Below are 18996 nucleotides of genomic sequence, written 5' to 3'. Positions count from 1 at the left end.
CAACCGGGATCACAGAATTGTTGTTCAACACATTACAGTGAAATCAACCATAACAATGAAAGATAGACGGGATCGTTTCAACTAAGAAAACATAAGTTCAGATTGTATAATACCTGGCCAGGGTTTCACCCTAAGAGAGTCAACGTCGGGGCCCAACACATCGGCGACGTGGCGGGGAGGCGACGTCAGACGCTATCACGTGGAGGACACGTCAATACACGGGACGTCGTCGGGTCAGCGGGCGACGCTATCTCAGCACAGTTTGCAGCGCTGTGACTGTGCCAGACAGAAGGGCGTTGGCCGCTGGGTGCGCGTGGTCCCTCACAGCGTCTCGGCGCCCTGTATCGACCTCGGCGCGGCTCCTACTAGTCACCGTGCAGCAACCACAGGTGGGCGTTGGCTCAAAACCATCTGGTGGTTCACCTGGAAATCGACGAAAACTTAATGTCGCCGTCGTCGTCGAAAGAAAACGGGCTAGAGGGAAATAGGCATATCCTGGTTTATCTCGCCTCTTAGCACCTAAAATTCACTTAGCAGAGCACGTTCCTTGGGGAAAGCAATTCCTCCCAAGATTGTAGACAAGAACGCCGAGAAAGTGATAACGGTCCTCTCTAACCGGAGTCCGATAGTCGACTGACGCGACCAATGTATTTTTAACATGAACATTATTACATACATGGAAAATTCCGTCAGGCACGCCCAGCTTAATATATTCATAACATTAAACTCAACCTGGGCGAAGTGTGTAAGGCTGTGTAAAGGAGATTACGTAACCGGTGGTGTTTACAAACATTCGCGATCATGCACGTGTGATCGCACACACATGATCCTAAAACCTGAAACTATATTCTAAAAATGATTACATGGGCAAATTCGTAACACCCCCACCCCTAAGAGAGAAAATATTACTCTGAAGTAATATTTTCGTTATATATCAAAACACGTTACAAATTTCAACTTCATCATCCTGCATAATTTGTAACAAATAACAAACATCGGCTATTTCTGAACTTCTTAGGGTATCCACTCACTATATAAGGCAACTGCTCACAGAATGGCTCAAATGCACACTAAATACACATTATTTAACCAGTTCAGATTATAATAACACGGGAACATTATCGCATGTGTTTCACAACATCATCTCTTCGCTTTGCTGTAAGTTTGGCATTCTGTCTGTATTGTGACAGACCTGTATTATAATCTTCTTTCATGTTTGCACATAATGTTTTCATACAAATACCGGTAACAGTTTGGGGGGGGGGGTAATTACTGTAAACGTTTCCTGTCAAAAGGAAATACCATACTATTTCGAAAGGAGCCATTTTATGTCTCCTTTACAAAATACTCTCGTTGATATCATGTCCTGTCAAAAAAAACAACTTTTGAACATTGTCTTTCTATTCTTTCAGATTCATTTCAACCCCTCCAGCTATAGAGATATAACACAGCCTAATATCTCTTATGGTTTCAACTGTCGTATGCAATCTTACAAAAGAGAGAAGCTAACATCTCGTCTTAAGACGTTATACAAAATCTAGAAAGAACACTCCCTACTTACTTTTCGGGTAAACAAAACTACACCCTCGACAGTGCATCTGGGATAATGTTAGCTCTGCCAGAGATGTGGGATATTTTGAGTGAGAAAGGTTGCAAGAGGAGACTCCACCGAAAAAGCCTGCCATTCTTGCTCTTGAACTTCTCCAGAAAGGAGAGTGGGTTGTGGTCTGTGTACACCTGTATATCGCCACCACCACTCCCTGTGTACACACTAAAGTGCTGTAGGGCTAGTACGAGGCCAAGTGTTTCTTTTTCTACTGTGGAATACTTCTGCTGATGCCCATTTAGCTTCCTAGAAAAGTAACTCACGGGTCTATCCACCTGATTTCCATCACTCTGAAACAAGACGGCCCCTACACCTACGTCACTAGCGTCCACGGCTAACTTGAATGGTTTCCCAAAGTCGGGGGCAACCAGCACTGGGTCACGTGTCAAAATAGCCTTCAAACTTTCAAACGCAGTTTGACAGTCAGAGGACCAAACGAACTTCGTTCCTTTCTTTAGCAGGTTCGTCAGAGGGGCAGCTATTGTACTGAAATTGTGTACAAATCTGCGATAGAACCCGCACATGCCTAGAAAGCGCAGTATCTCTCGTTTCGTTCTTGGCGGGGGAAAGGCCAGTATGGCCTCGATTTTTGCTTCCCGCGGGGAGACATGACCTTGACCTACTACGTGACCTAGATATGTGACCTGAGCCTTCGTGAACTCACTTTTCTGGAGGTTAATGACCAGATTGGCTTCTGACAATTTATCAAAAAGCGCCCTCAGCTGTCTGATGTGGGACTCCCAGGTGTCGCTATAGACTACCACGTCGTCTATGTATACAACACAACCGTCAACATCCCGTGTCACATCATTCATTAACCGTTGAAAGGTGGCTGGGGCGTTTTTAAGCCCAAATGGCATCACCTTACTCTGAAAAAGTCCGTCTGGTGTCACAAATGCCGACATCTCTCGCGCTTCGTCAGACAGGGGCACCTGCCAGTACCCCTTGAGTAGATCAATTTTCGTCACAAATTTCGCATTCCCTATTTGGTCTATGCAGTCCTCAAGTCGGGGCAGTGGGTACGAGTCAGTTTTGGTCACCTTGTTTACTTTACGGTAATCGATGCAAAATCGGTTACTACCATCAGGCTTGGGTACCATGACTATGGGAGAACTCCATGCACTGTTACTGGGTTCAATAATGTCATCATCGAGCATTTTTCTGACCTCTTCTCGAACCTGATGTCTCTTTTCTGGGCTCAACCTATAAGGGTGTTGTTTAATTGGGTCGGCACCCTCAACGTTAACATGGTGAGTAACTAAAGTCGTCCTACCTGGTTTGTCAGTACAGATCTGTGGGTATTCTCTAAGGAGATTGCCTATCTCACGACTTTGTTCCTCCGTAAGGTGACCTAGTTTCGACTGCAAGTTTTCTAGCACCAGTGAATTCGACAACTTTGGGGTCAAGGGTTCAGTGATAGGAGGTGTCATGTCTTCTGGTTCTGAATCTCCCATTCCCGGACAAGCCCCCACTTTGTTACGGTCAAGTTCACACAAATGAATACAAGGCGGTCTCAGTGAATTGAAATGAACAAATCTTCCGGGTTTTTATTAGGAAATTATTTAACAATCAGTCTCCAACCGGGATCACAGAATTGTTGTTCAACACATTACAGTGAAATCAACCATAACAATGAAAGATAGACGGTATCGTTTCAACTAAGAAAACATAAGTTCAGATTGTATAATACCTGGCCAGGGTTTCACCCTAAGAGAGTCAACGTCGGGGCCCAACACATCGGCGACGTGGCGGGGAGGCGACGTCAGACGCTATCACGTGGAGGACACGTCAATACACGGGACGTCGTCGGGTTAGCGGGCGACGCTATCTCAGCACAGTTTGCAGCGCTGTGACTGTGCCAGACAGAAGGGCGTTGGCCGCTGGGTGCGCGTGGTCCCTCACAGCGTCTCGGCGCCCTGTATCGACCTCGGCGCGGCTCCCACTAGTCACCGTGCAGCAACCACAGGTGGGCGTTGGCTCAAAACCATCTGGTGGTTCACCTGGAAATCGACGAAAACTTAATGTCGCCGTCGTCGTCGAAAGAAAACGGGCTAGAGGGAAATAGGCATATCCTGGTTTATCTCGCCTCTTAGCACCTAAAATTCACTTAGCAGAGCACGTTCCTTGGGGAAAGCAATTCCCCTCAAGATTGTAGACAAGAACGCCGAGAAAGTGATAACGGTCCTCTCTAACCGGAGTCCGATAGTCGACTGACGCGACCAATGTATTTTTAACATGAACATTATTACATACATGGAAAATTCCGTCAGGCACGCCCAGCTTAATATATTCATAACATTAAACTCAACCTGGGCGAAGTGTGTAAGGCTGTGTAAAGGAGATTACGTAACCGGTGGTGTTTACAAACATTCGCGATCATGCACGTGTGATCGCACACACATGATCCTAAAACCTGAAACTATATTCTAAAAATGATTACATGGGCAAATTCGTAACACAGGATTTAGATAGATTTGATTTTAAAGAAAAGAGAAACGACGCTCCAAACTGTGCTGTAGTTCTGATTGAGCAACAGTTGTTTGCACAAAAATTAAAAAAACAAAGTCCCTAGGTTTAACCCTATGAAGACAAAAAAAAGTAAATTATTATGTAGACGAGATATATATTCATTCTGTATCGGGTACTCTCAACAAGTTAAGTTTATAGTGGCAGTCACTCCAACATTTGTTTGTGTGAATGTTAACGAGAGAAATGTTAAGAAAAAACGAGATTATAGTTGATTTTTTTTTTAGTTGTATTATGTTGACATTGAGACAAGAAAATAGTCCATGGAGGGCTAAAAATTCCCCCCCCCCCCCAAAAAAAAGGACTTATATAGAGGAAGGTTGCCGATATATACTTTTGGGTATTGACTACCAACACATGTTTCATAGACACGGTGCACACACACACTCACAACACACACACACATGCACACAATGGACGACGTACGATGAATGATCGCAATAGCTCGATCGCTCAAGAGTTAATAAAGAAAACAAGTTTGATTGCTTGCATTTATTCTGCTACTCAAATTAAAACAGAGCAAAATTATGTTGTTATAAAGAGTTGCAAAAAACAAAGCATGATGATATAATGCTGATAATATATATTATGTCCAATGTAATGAACAGTTCTTCTTCGCAGCAGATCACACTTAGGTGGGTTTAGTTGAGTCCATGCTTGCTCAGCCTGTCAAGAAGAGGCTAAAACGGGCCATTTTTTATTTTCTTGAGTGGCCTATAGATAAGAAAAAATTATGTCGTCCAGGTATAGGTTATAGGACTGACTTGAAGTTTTGATTGCCCACGCAAATGGTCGTGAGCCGCTAAAATGTCGCCACTCAAAAGGCATGCATCTATAGCAGACTTTAGTTACGCTCTCGAGGTTTTGCTTAACAGTAGCAAATATTAAGGGACGTTGGTCATTGACTAAAAAATTGTTTTAAAAAAAGCTTTAAATTCTAGCAAATTCAACCCTAGCAATGATTGCTTTTGCTATGAGAAGCACTCTCTGTAAAAAATATTAAAAAAAGGAACTCCAATAGTTTATTAATCAATGTAACAATTGTATACAACCGCATTATTTTGCAAACAGTAGCAAATTAAAAATACACAACCTACTAATAAACATGTCTAACTCTCGTTCAAAAGGAACTATTAGCAAAGCAAAAAATTATACAAATTTAGATGGATTAACGCTAAAACTTATATTGGCGTACAATAGTCCAAACCGTACTTCAGTTTGCAAAAAGGCACGTAGCTCCTGTTATGACCGATAATTATTTACGTCGGGTAGCAATTCTAATGACTACGCGACGTATTCTATTCATGTTTTTGACGGGCTCCTGCTTCCATAGACATGGAAGGATAGTTTTAAACAATACGTACATGTCGTACATATACTTATGCATAAATGTGTTTGTACGTGTTGGTGGTGTACAGTAAGTGGTGGTATCAACCTAGGTCCTACTTATAGTCGATCTTGGGTTTGCCTTTCTGCAATCGAAATTTCGCTACATCAGTGAGCAACTCGAACGCCGGAGGGAGGTGGCTTTAAACATTTGAAGTTTGTTATTTCAACAACTAGCGAAGCTGCGATCGAGCACCGGAATTATGGAGGTAGAATGATTGAGCTTATTTTCACATTCGTATTGCAGATTTGTATTTTTAGAAAGTGTCTATGTCTTGTTCATTATCAATAATTTTCGGAGGTGGTTGGAACGTGTGATAACTTGTTGGCTTCTGGGAAAGTTACTGGGAAAGATTTCGTCTCCTAAATTGATCAAATCAATTTAGAATATGATATTTTACGATTAAAGTTGTTCACGAATTGTAGGTCCTATATTGTATGCAGCAAATAAAAGTTGCAAGCTATTCTAGTAGTGCTAAACACCTCCTTTACTCATGTTGCAGAATATAAGGATAGTCAAATGTGGCTAAACATGAGCTAAAGAAACAGGTAATTATTACAGTAATTTCAAGAGTCTTTCTTTCTTTCTTTCTTTCTTTCTTTCTTTTTTTCTTTCTTTCTGTTAGAGCATCTTTATACTGCCGGCCAGTATTCTTACAACTAAGGAATTTATTTCTGATTCATCTCACAAACTGGCGCCATGGTTTAGATAATTTAAGGTACTTTTACTAATTTCATTGATCGAAATGCTGAACTGAACGCACAAGATGCAATTTTGAAAGACAGACTGTGCGATAACGAGGGTTTTGCTAAATGGAATGAACCTTCTCTCTAATGGAGTGACAAAAGTGCGAAATTGGCCGTGAAAACCTATATTGGGAGTATTAACAAACATTCTGAAGAACTGCGATTACTTTTAAATTATCCCATCATGCAAAAATTATCGGCAGTACAGGTCTAACTGAAGCCTGGCTTTCCCTTGACTCAAGTCTTCTAGTCGCTCTCGACGGATATGATCTTGTAGTTAACAACAGACATATAGGTGGGGGCGTTGCCTTACATGTTTCATAAACTTATGATCATGTAGTTCGCGATGAGCTTAACAGCATGATTGATTCGTTTGAATCTCTTTTCACTGAAATTACAGTTTCTGGCAGCAAAAATGTAATCAAAGGTGTAGTATACAGACCTCCGAGCGAGAACATTAAATCATTCTTAGATTATCTCTTGTATTTGGTTAAAAACCCACTTTTTATTAATAAAAATTGTTTCATATGAGTGATTTTCATATACACTTACTAAAACAAAATAATATGTCACAAGATATTTTAGAAATGTTTCTATCTGCTTTTTTATTGCCCTTAATATCTGAACCCACACGTGTAGCCAATGAATCTGCTTCCCTTACTGATGATATATATATATATATATATATATATATATATATATATATATATATTAATATTTTTCCTCCTCCCGATTCCCTTATATTGCTCTCGGTTATTACAGACCATTTCCCCCATCTTGACTAGTTTCTCTTTAAATGATGAAACAAATCATGCGCACACAAATTATAGTATAGAAATAATCTTCCAAATATATTTGAAACAATGTTTCGAAGAAATCAAATCAATCCATTCACAGTTATCCAACAAGGCCTAAATGAATTCCATTTGCCATTTTTGAGAACTTTGCTGGGTCAGAACACCTTCATTTTCGATTGGACAAAGTGTTGGAACTCACCTCATAACAATATATTAAATAACAGCTAAAATTTTGAATTCTTTTAAGAATAAATTAAAATTATTTTTATTGAAATCTTATAATATACAACCGAATTAGGATCGTTTCATCATCTCTATCAAGACAGTCATCATTTCTTTTAACATTAAACGATTATAAGATACATGTATTTTTCTTATTAGAGAAAAATAATCTCAAACACAAGTGCTCCTCAGATGTTCCTGTTATTGTACCGTATATACCATTGTGTCTATATTCTCTCCTTTTATATCCGCTTTTCTGCATTCTTACCGGTATATGTAAACAATTCTTTGCAATATATTCAATCCAGGTTGTATTTTATCATTACTGTTACTTCATGGATGCCATTTTGCTTGTGTCCACGATAGCACGTGTTGCAGCTTTATTTGGTTCCCCCCCTTTTTTTTTTCCTTCCTCATTAATTTTGGTCTCGTGTCAGTTGACATTGCTTCCTTTGATTTTGTTTTATGATTGTTTCTGGTTTCATTGATTCATTATTAATTCTCTCATGTATTTTCTGAGGGTCCCATAATGTACAAGCTTTGCTTTTTAGTGGGACCGTCCATTTTCATTCCCATCCTTATCTAATTTGTATTTTGCATATGAAGATAAGAAATACAATTATGTTTTCTTCATTTTGTTTGTCGTTATCACATGTATTTTGTTAATTTACGTTTTTGCAATTATTACAAATATGTTCTGCTTATACATTGTATATAATTTTCTCTGTTTATTTGATGGAAATGAAAATAAATTTGAACTTTGAACTTTGGGTCATCAAATGATAAGTTAAATTCCTGTTATAGTTTACTAAACCTGGTCTGAAAATTCCTGAGCTGGACAAACTAAAATCAACGCATTCACCATTGTATGTGGGGAGTCTCTTTCATTCAGTAATTAATTACTTTCCACAAATTATATTCATGACAAAAAGGCCTACACTACGCAAGTATGTTTATTGGTTTAGTCCTGGACCATCGCAGCGTGCTCAGATCTCATTTTATTTTCGAATCCTAGAGTCGAAAATTATTATTATTAACATTATTATTATCATTATCATTATTTCTTGAAAGAATATATTCTCGAAATTTATTAAAATGATATCCTTTTCATTGGCAATTGGTTAAATATAATCTACATCTAAATATTGCTTCCTTACTTAAACCATTTTTAAGTCCATAAAACACTCAAAAACTTGCATCAAATTACACTACTTACAACATCAAAATGCAAACAGTTCTCATCCCCTCCCAGCCCACGAGTTTGACATTACAACACGGGGCTTAATGTGTCGGTCTCGTCGGCCTTGTCTTGCTTTGATAGAGTCGAACGCATGGGCAGTATGACTCGTGGGTTGTATCAGTCATGGGCTGTATATGACTCGTGGGCTGTTTGATTTCTCCATGTTCCCCATGTGTAAAACAACCAATGCACTTTTGCTTTTGCATTTTTGGGCCCAGATAACGCTCGAATCGCCACATGGATATGCTGCACTCGGTCCTGCAGACCTCGTGCTTGTACCATCTGTCACATATCGTGCATCACTTGGACCACCCGTGCATTATCTCAGGGAAATGACTATAATTATCATCCTTATCCTCATCATGCTTATGATGATGGTCCCCTAGCTGTATTGATTTTCTCTTTTTTCCACATTCGACTACAGTATGCATTATAAGGTTGATTCTAATTTACATGTATACTAGGGACGATGTTGCTATGAAATTCACAATTCCTGTGTTAATTTGTATGATTTTACCCTTTTGGGCATAAATACTATGTATCAATTTGTATCGATTTGTCTGTGTACTCGGAGAAACATAATGCAGAAATAAATGCAGAAACGGTAGATTAGGATCTACTGTGTCCACATAATGATTCATGGCCGCACGTATTGATGAGCGGTAACTGAGGTTATAGGCCTACGTTCTTCTTCTTTCGTTTAAGTAGTAGATCTAGTTGTAGTTGGTACTGTTTGTTTGTTTGCTTTTATTTCTGCATTCAATCAGATGCAATTTGAATGCAAACTTCAAAAAGTACAAAGACAAAGAATAACAAGTGCAGTGAAATAAATCGATAACAGTACATAAATAGATTCACATAGGTGATTGCATTGAGCAACGTAGATACACAGAAACATAAAATAAAATATACAGTATTTTTCAGTAAACAACAGAGATAATTGAATGCAGGAGACCACCAGTAACAGATGGTACTGTTAGTGTACCCTGACGCTGTGTACGTGAGCCAGTTGAACAGGACAACTTTTGGGGCATCCTTCGGATCAGATAGGTCGATCAGTCATGCTATCAGGGGTAAAGTGTTGAGCACGTAAAGATGACTTGGTCCGCGTCTGCTCAGCCGCATCACAGACGTATACTGGCGATTCCCGTAGTCCCCAAAGACCCCAACCGTACGTGTTGGCATTGAATCTTCCAACCCCTGTGCGTAGACGATTGAGCGTTAACAAAACCTTCCGTGGTAACTTGGAGCCAGTTTGAGCTTTGACGCCAGGGGGAACAGTGAATTGCTGTGGGTGTGTCGTCCTTTCCCCATCTCTTTTCCCAGTCTTGCGTTATTGAGCTGAAAACTGCGGTAGTTGCTCTAGGGCAGCTGTATGACGAGAGAAAGGGTGATGTGATCTGTGAGGCGTTGACGATCTTTGGCTTCTGTCACTATTTTGTGTAGTGGATGAGTGTCATCAGTGAGGGACTTCTGCGTAAGCTTGCCCATAAGATTCTCCTGGCGTAGCGTAAGGATAGGTTGCAAAATCCCTGCTAGGACTGGCGGAGACATCCAGAGGGTGTCATTAAGTGGACAGTCCAACTTTTTTTTTTGCATGGGTATACTCAAGCCATGCTCGCGCAGCATATATCGCCAGTGCTGAACACCAGAGCTAGTGCTTCTGTCCGGAGAATTGATGCTGATGCACCCCATGATAAACCGTGCCCAGGCGACGTAACAGGTTGTTCCGGCCGGACACTTTCCCACGTAGAGCTACAAGGTGATGTTTTCAGGTCAACTGTCTGTCAAGTTTTACTCCAAGATCTGTTGGGTGAAGGTTGCATGGAAGAGGCTTCCCACTGTGTGAAGAATAGTCAGTTGCCGGTCTGCTTCTTAGGTGTTCATGTAAAAAGCAGTTGTAGTAAATTTTGCAGCACTCGCCTTTTGAATTGAGTCCTAGCTTCTATAGATAGTCTGCAATAAGCTCCATGTTAGCAGTATGCACATTTTTTCTTCGCTCAGGTCCTTGTCCTTATACACAGTAAGTCTAGGGTATCTACATGCCCATACCGTCTTGAAGCAAGACGTACGTGGTGGGCACTTTTGTGGATATTGAACAGCGTGGAAAACAAAACCGAGCCCACAGGCACCCCCAGACGACTTAGATGACTAGTGTGTCCATCGCTGGTCTTGGTTATGAAGCTGCGATTTACAAGCTCGAATTTCCTATGTTTTCTCAGATTTTTCATGGTCTTGTTTATCAAAGTGCGATTTGCAAGCTCGAATTTCCTATATTTTCTCAGATTCTTCATGGTCTTGGTTATAAAGCTGCGATTTGCAAGCTCAAATTTCCTATATTTTCTCAGATTTTTCATGAAAAGAAGGATAATGTTTCAAGTCAATTTTCCAAATGGGCATCACCATGGACAATTAGTAACTTCAGATTTCCCAGTACCCTCCACATTTTGATATTCTACCTGCGATACCAACCTCACATTGTTAAGTTGAGTGCAGTCGCTCATTGGTTTAACCGTTTTGAAGGTTTAGATTTGTTATTGAATTGTAATTTTTCAAGTGTATAATATTACGTCCATTTTTGTTAAAAACATGCCTCCGTTTTATATTGAAATGATGTGCGCCTGGGACAAAGAGGTATTGGAAAAGAAGCCCCCTGTAGAAAAGAACGTTTTGTGGCACAACCAAAATGTCGTTTTCAAAAAGAAGCCTCTGTTTTACAAAGAATGGTTTGAGAGTGGTATTATCCGGTTAGAAGACATCTTATTGGCATGGAGATACAAAACGGTGGAAAAACTCATGTCATTACTGAAATTTAGAAATAGTAATTAAGAAGGGCATTTTTTTTTTATTATTCGAAACTGAGGGAGGCTATACCAAAAATCTGGTTGACGCAAACATCTATTGACAGAGAGCAGAATATTTCATCAATATGTACCCCACATTTAGAAATTGGAAAAAAAAATGTAAAGAGACTATGTGATGTAACATCGAAGTATTTTTGTAATCAATTGATCAAGCAAGATGGAGCATATACCAGGTGAGGTTTTATTTTTTTTCTGGAAAAGCGTATTGGGGATGAAGATAATTTGGAATTATTCTTTTGTACGTAATTTGTAAAGTAAAAGATAATAAGTTGAAGGAATTCAATTTATAGTCTTATATGATTTATTACCAGTGAAGATGAATTTGATCAAGTGGAAAATAAGTGCCAATTTTAAGTGTGATGTTTGTCAGTAAATGTTAGATGAGGGTATAGCACATGCTTTTATTCCAATTAAACTGAATGGGAGTTTCTGGAATTATATTTCTTGGTTAATTCAGCAAGTTTTTCATATTTCTGTGGACATTAATGTTGCATTTTTGTTAAAGAGCAATGAAGAAGAGAAAGTAGATGATTTTATGAATAAGCTTTTTGGTGTATTCATCAATTTATAGTCTTGCGTAATTACAAAGGTGTTGATTATATAGAGAACGTAGATTGCGATGTATGTTTCTATCAGAATTACGGAAAAGACTTGAAGTTAACAAAACACGTTGTGGCAGACCTTTGTTTAATCTTCTAAATGATTTATTTGATTATGTTTGAATTTCTCTCTAATTTATGTATGTAAATGAAAGTTGAGTGCAGTTATTTCAAATGTACCCTCATTAACCAATTTGGCTGCCCACAGAGAAAGATATGTTATGAATGGACAAACTTGAATTAAAATTGACGAATACCTTTGCTCATAGTGCTCTAATTGTTAAATCGCTTACACATATTCTTTAATTCACCTGGAAATCCGCTATTCTTTCCATAGCTCACCTGAACCAAAGGCTCAGGGAATGTATTGCTATCAGTAAATATCGCCTGGCGTCTGTATACTTGCAGTTGCTTGTCGTCCGTAAAATCGCATGTAGTGTAGGAGTGTATAGGTACTTACTTATTTCGTAGTCCAATGTAAGTACCCTATGATGACACGAGTATATGATTTGTGCGTGTGTGTTTGTGATTTATTCCTCCGCCCCCCCCCCCCCCAGAAATGTTCAGGAAACGTTTTTGATAACCCAGAACTAGTCTCCAAACTGGGGGCCCTGGCCAAGCGGTCATCAGAATATGAAAAATGGCTTTTACATCAGCTCAAGTCCGGAGAATGCAAGAAGGTTCTCGATGTAGCTTGTGGAAGAGGGTAGGTATCAGGAGTACGTGTACTCTTGATCGTTGTCTTTCATATTTTGCGTTACCACGATTCGTTAGAGCCATGTAGGCATAACAGTCATGCTTATCTAAAAATTGTGAAGTTGAATAATTTCAAAGAGAATTGATTAAAGATTAAAGACTTTTTTTTACTGGTGGTTAAGTCCTTTCTTCTCAAAGGGTTGTAGGCCTTTGACTTTTATTACTGACAATTACAGATTTACCGGATGATTCATACAATTATTATATGAACCGAAGGACCAGGCCCTAGATTATCAGCATCTTGTCTATGTACGTTCCCACACTCCATTTCTTTCCCTTTTCATCTCCAGGGAGGGTTACGCATCTTGAATGAATGCATATTTTCAGGCTTTGGGTACTCTTCTTTGTTCAGTTCGTGTTTATGTGTCATTCTTTTGGTCTCCACAGAATAAGTGAGTGTATTGTTCACAGAGAGTGTATTGTCACATTCTTATTACATGGGCAATAATATGTTTTGACTTAACTAATACCCCCATTCCACAGAGACTTTTTTTTCTCATCGGTCGTTTGTCGGAAGCAAAGTTCGTTGCTTCCGGCCATTACTATAGTTGTGGTGTGGCACGAGGATCGATTTAAGGCCCTCCTCCTTTTTGAATATTTATAAATGATTTGCTGTTATCAACTCAATACTTAGGCTATAGTTTATTTGCTATTTATTTGCTATTTATAGTTTAATGCTCATAAAGGTCACTAGTTCGAATCATGCCAGAGGCTTTTATCTTTAGACATTTTTTTTGTCCAACCAAAGATGTCCGTCTTTGCTAAAGTATGTTAATAGGACCTGGATATATGAACATTGCGTTGCGTTGTTTTGTTTTCAGGAATGATTAGTATTACAAAATACTTTAGTTTGAAAAATATTCCTAACGGAAAGATTCCATAAAGGCCAAGGTGGCGAAAGTCAATGATCATTGACACTATGTCCTAAACAAGCAATAAATATACTAATGCCTTCATTTTGATGATTAATACGATACGTACGCAGGGTGGATTCCATTATTCTTCTCAACCACGGAATGGATGTTGTGAGCTGCGACGACGCAGAAGCAATGCTAGCTCATGCCAGAAAGGAACGAGCTCGCATGAAAGACGATTTGCGGTTCAACCGATGGGGTAAAGTGGGAAAGCCCTGTACGAGCTATTAATACTTAAGCCGCCTTCCTGGTTTTGCCACAAGATCCAGAAACTATATAGACGAGAATTGCGTTAAAGATTGTAACAGAATGTCAGCGTTGTTAACGCAACTTTAGGAAGCCAAAGGCTCGAGGGAGATACTGTAATCATACATGTCCGTCATGCGCCATACTCGTGCGCATTTTTTGACTTCTTGATAACAACTGGAAGGATTTTGACTGAATTTAGCAGGAATATCATTTATAAGGTAATTTGATCTAACTTTGCTCAAATGGGAGTTCCTCCCAGAGGCCCCGAAGACCCAACAGGCCCCAAATCAAGATATCTTTAAAACATCTCACTCTCTAAACCAGCGGATGCAGGAAATTTTAGCACTATGCGTAAGTATTTCATTCCATTTATTTCATTTCCAACAACATTTTCATACACAAAATAACACAACATCAATACAATGTGATAACAAAGAAAAATACGTGAAGTTGAGAATACTACGCATCACAAAAGCAAAATAAACAATGAAAATTGAATTAAAATTAAAGTTGCAGGAAATGGAGGAGACATGCTAAAAAGCTAAGCTTGTATTTTGCAGTCTCCTCGTGGACAAAAAGACTAAATAACATCAAAACGCAATAAGCTAGACATAATATAAAAGGTGTACAACACATACAGACCTATACATACAAACAAACAGAAAGACAAACAAACACAAAAAGTAACCTCTCTTGTAAAGAGAAAGAAACAGAGAGAAAAACAAAATACAGTGAAGGAAAAGAGGAATAGAATTTTGAAAGAAGAAACAGAAAGAGACAAGTGGACAGGAAAAGGCGAGAAAGGAGAAGAGATGAAGGGTCTATACCAGCACACGCGAGGCACATGGTGCGATGGATCACCGAGGTATATGTAGCCCTACATAATGTATGAAAGGAATAGAAAAAAGAAAAGAATGAGTATAACGAATATAAAAGAAAGCTCAAAATTGTGGCTAATTAAAATATAACTCATTCAACTATATAAGAATTTATGAACAACTTCTTCAGTTTGACTGTGAATGTGTTTAAACTTAAAACTTGTTTCATACTATTATCGAGAGAGTTCCAAAATTTGGGGCCAGTAAAAGAAAATATAGATTTAGCAAACATAGTCCTAGTTCATGGCAAATGAAATGAGTTGGATTGCCGGGTAGGATAAAAATGAACAGATCTATTTTCAGTGAACATGGACTCAAACACAAATGGGAGAGAATTATTGGTAAGTTTGTACATTAATTGTCCTAAATGTAAAAAATACAAATCGTTAACTTTTAAGATTTTGCTTTCATGAAATAACTCATCAGGATATGACTTCTCCACGATTCATTGCAAATAATACGAAGAGCTTTTTTCTGTAACAAAAGTAGTCTTTCCAAATGAGAAGAATGTGTGTTTCCCCAGGCGAGTATACCATAATTCAAATAAGGTAAAATCAAAGATGAATATAACGTTAAAAGAACGTTTTTGGGTAAACAAAATTCAACTTTATTTATAACACCTATATTTCTTGAAATAATACGGCTTATGGAATCAATATGTAAATTCCAAGTGAGTTTACGGTCAATAATCAAACCTAAGAATTTGATTGAAGAAACTTCTTCGATAACTGTGTCATTCAGATATACATTCCTACGTAGATTTTCCAAAGAGTTACTAAAAATCATACATTTAGTTTTTTTAATATTTACGGACAATTTATTTGCTCTTATCCATTGAAGTAATTTATCCAATATCTTCGACTATCAGTTAAAATTTGTTCCGAGCGGATCCAGGGGGTCCCTCCGGGCGGGGTGGGGGGGGGGGGGGGTGAGGGCGATGGAGGGAACCAGATTGGGTCTTAACTTTTACATTTTACTTTTTTTTTTAAATATGACTAGGATAAGATGGGGGCCATACCGAGGAAGGAAAGGGAGGACCCCAGAACCCCAAATGAGAGAATCCGAAAAAAAAAAGTAAATGAATATAGAAACTTCTTCTCTAGAACCTGAATGATAGATCAAAGTTTGCAGGTTTGTGGTTTGGGTAGGAGCATTGATGTCTATGTGCTTCCAATTTTTGTTACGGGAGGGGGAGGGCTTACAATACTACTAAAGGCTTCTGTTAACAAGTGAGTAGCAATTACAATTTTTTAACCCACATCTAGTCCATCTCGCTATAACAAGTAAAAGTAGCATATTTCATGGCGAATATCCACATTTCAGACGCAATAATCTTCAAAATATCGATCACGGTGTCACTTCACAGATATTCGCCGTGCAAACTGGTTCACCTTACAGGAAGACCTTCCTGGTTACGGTAACTTCGACGCTGTGCTCTGTCCCGGTAACTCGATTTTCTGTGAGACTGACACGATTCCCAAGTTGCCCCTGTACCGTCAGTGCGTGACTAACTTCATGAGCATGCTAAAGCCGGGCGGATTACTGCTGATAGACCATAGGAACATGGACTCAATTCTTGACCGCGGCCTTGCGGTGAACAAAAATGTTTATTTTGAGGTAACAGAATCACATTCGTTATCGTAGAGCCTACTGTCAGTACAGTTGCTCTCATCATTACATCAACACTGTCTGCACCTGCACACCCTATATATATATATATATATATATATATATATATATATACAATTGAAAGAAATTGGACTGAGGCGGGACGTTGCTCTCGATCTTAGTCTCCCTTTTATTTGTCAAGCTTTCGACCCGTCATTAGGCCTTCCTCAGGATCTGCGTGGGACTCGTATCGTTATCGTGCATCACAGCACCGTGTGCTCATCTTCTGTATGTTGGGCTATATTTGGTCCTGTCTGGTCATGGCCACTGTCAGCACACACTCATATATACACATCATTGGTTCCTGTACAAAGTTCAATTTTTGTACGGAGGGTTAAAATTTGACCAAAATCTGAAACCTTACTTCAAAATCAATCTTAGATTTAATGAAACTGATTTATGCTTTCACATTCAAATTACCTCCACAAAATTGTACACTATTCAGCTATTACTGATATCAATGACAGTTTTATCGGAGGAATAGTTTTTGAACTATTAATGATCAAAAGTGGAAAATGTTTTTTGAAACACCTAGTATATATAATATATGATAACGTTTACACAAGAAGATGACTAAAGGTTCGTCAGTATTATCATTTCAACGCCTCTCGGTTATGCTATACCGACGGCTTCACGCTCCCTGCGTTCTTCGAGCAAATACTGTTTGTTTCGTTTTTATTTTTCAGGAAGAACGAAAGAGGAATAATCATTCCCTTGAGAGGCATTCAGTCTAGAATTTGGCTTGACTGAGCATATACCCATTTGCTAATTAAGTCTGTTTAGTGTCAATTACATAATGATTGAATCATATTCAAGCGGAACGATGAAGTGGGTGTCAATTCACTTGGTCATATCCCTGTTCTTAAAAACTCTTCATTTTTAAGGTATGCATTCTTCTTTATTAAGACATTGATCGAATTTATGACTCACTGATACAGTGTATGCACTTTATTACATTGCAGATTAACACCGTGAAAAGCCTGACTGCAAATGTCGTCGAAAAAGATGGTTCACCGTCTTTTGTGGAGATGACGGTCGATATGATCGTTAGCACCCAGGACGGTCCCATGGGCGAAAATGATGGAAAAGTAGTTCCGTACGTACTTTCATTGAAAAGAAAGTATAATTATGAATATAAGAAATGCCTTTCAAAATGCAAGTATATAGCAATGAAACAAAGTTTACGGCCTGGTAGAAAAGACCAATCGCCGACTACCGTGTATTATACCACCTGTGAAATCACTGGTAGCCAATAGGTTGTCACAAGTTGTAAAAAGGTTTTTGTTTAGAAGTTGGCAACATTTTTTACTGGTTGTCAGTGGTTGTCGGCGACCAGTTCACGGTGTAGGTGGTGAAAAAGGTCGGTAACCGGTTGCCGACTGCAGGTCACTAACCTCTTTAGTATGGTCTTTGGGAATATTTTCCCTTTGTATGAAGATGTTTGGTAGGTCTATGGAACCAGTTGCGGACTAAAAGTCGACCCCATGAAGCCGACCGATTAAAAATTGAATGTCGACCAGATTATAAGATGATTACTACGAAAGACTGTTTTTTTCCTAGAGTGTCTGCGCCCACGTGCCAAGTACTGTCCATATCTACTGCAATCCACATTCATTCATGCGTCGTTTCCCGACCACACAATTAAAGCTTTCCAGGCAGAGGCCGCGGAGAATGTGTGTGTGTGTGTGTGTGTGTGTGTGTGTGTGTGTGTGTGTGTGTGTGTGTGTGTGTGTGTGTGGAGGGAGTGTGGGTTGTGGGCCGATCCCTGAGGAGATTGTCAAGGGTCAATGAATGGTTCAAAGCTCCATCCCCACTCTTTTCTTGTTTCGACTGGAAGAATCTCTAGGCTGAACCCCCTGCAGAGCCATAGGTTTTTTTTTTGTATTTTTTAAATGGATTTTACCCGTTTTTTTCAGGGTTTTGAAGTGTTGGGGCTACAGCCTCCCCCCCCCCCCCCTTCCGCTGCATTAGTTTCATTTTACGTTTTGAGTGATTCATGTTTTACAAGCCCTGCTTTTCAGTGGACCACTTCTTTTTATCCCATCGTTGCACCTGCTTTTCTGTCAACCTGGCAAAGTAGAGCATATGCATTACTGTTCTTGGTTATTTTACTTAATTGCATATATTATTATTGTATCATATATGTCTACGTTAGGATACACACTGTATTGTGTATTTCTTACAAATTGATAAAACAGTACGCCTATGGTTTAAGAAATGTATATGCTTTGTTTACTGTTTCACTCATTTGTTGGATGAAAATAAATGACAACTGAATTGAAGTACATATCATGTGACGATAAAGATAGGCACTGACATGCAAAAACCAACACGTTTCGCACACACTTTATGAAAACAAATGTATTTTCGAAAGTTATAACGATGTAATTTTAAGTTGAGATGCTTAAAAAGATGTTAAAGATAACATTGACATTACGGAATAGGAGAAGAGAAAGCGATAGAAATGCAGTTGTACAACTTATTCTCTATATAATGCGTTACTTGAATTGCATGCTAAAGGTTTGAGATGCAAGAGAAAATAGT

The 18996-nt window shown here is 39.0% G+C and overlaps 1 protein-coding gene across 1 annotated transcript; it reads left to right on the top strand.

Moving 5' to 3' along the window:
- Window positions 1-11545: 11545 nt before the first annotated feature.
- LOC139739993 (glycine N-methyltransferase-like) lies at window positions 11546-18298 on the top strand. Its single transcript, XM_071650589.1, has 6 exons — window positions 11546-11561; window positions 12555-12693; window positions 13729-13856; window positions 16151-16401; window positions 17415-17540; window positions 18290-18298. The coding sequence occupies exons 1-6, from the start codon at window positions 11546-11548 to the stop codon at window positions 18296-18298; spliced, it is 669 nt and encodes a 222-aa protein (XP_071506690.1).
- Window positions 18299-18996: the final 698 nt, after the last annotated feature.

Source organism: Diadema antillarum, unplaced genomic scaffold (assembly GCF_040938485.1).
Source record: "Diadema antillarum isolate AM-2024a unplaced genomic scaffold, OU_Dant_1.0 seq00000824_RagTag, whole genome shotgun sequence".
Classification (NCBI taxonomy): Eukaryota; Metazoa; Echinodermata; class Echinoidea; order Diadematoida; family Diadematidae; genus Diadema; species Diadema antillarum.
This window is presented reverse-complemented; position numbering and strand designations above follow the sequence as displayed.

Bases quoted from the DNA above. Each gene is read 5' to 3' on its own strand.
- LOC139739993 (XM_071650589.1), top strand. The intron at 13,857-16,150 runs GTAAAGTGGGAA...GTCACTTCACAG, and splicing joins TTTGCGGTTCAACCGATGGG to ATATTCGCCGTGCAAACTGG. The intron at 16,402-17,414 runs GTAACAGAATCA...ATTACATTGCAG, and splicing joins ACAAAAATGTTTATTTTGAG to ATTAACACCGTGAAAAGCCT.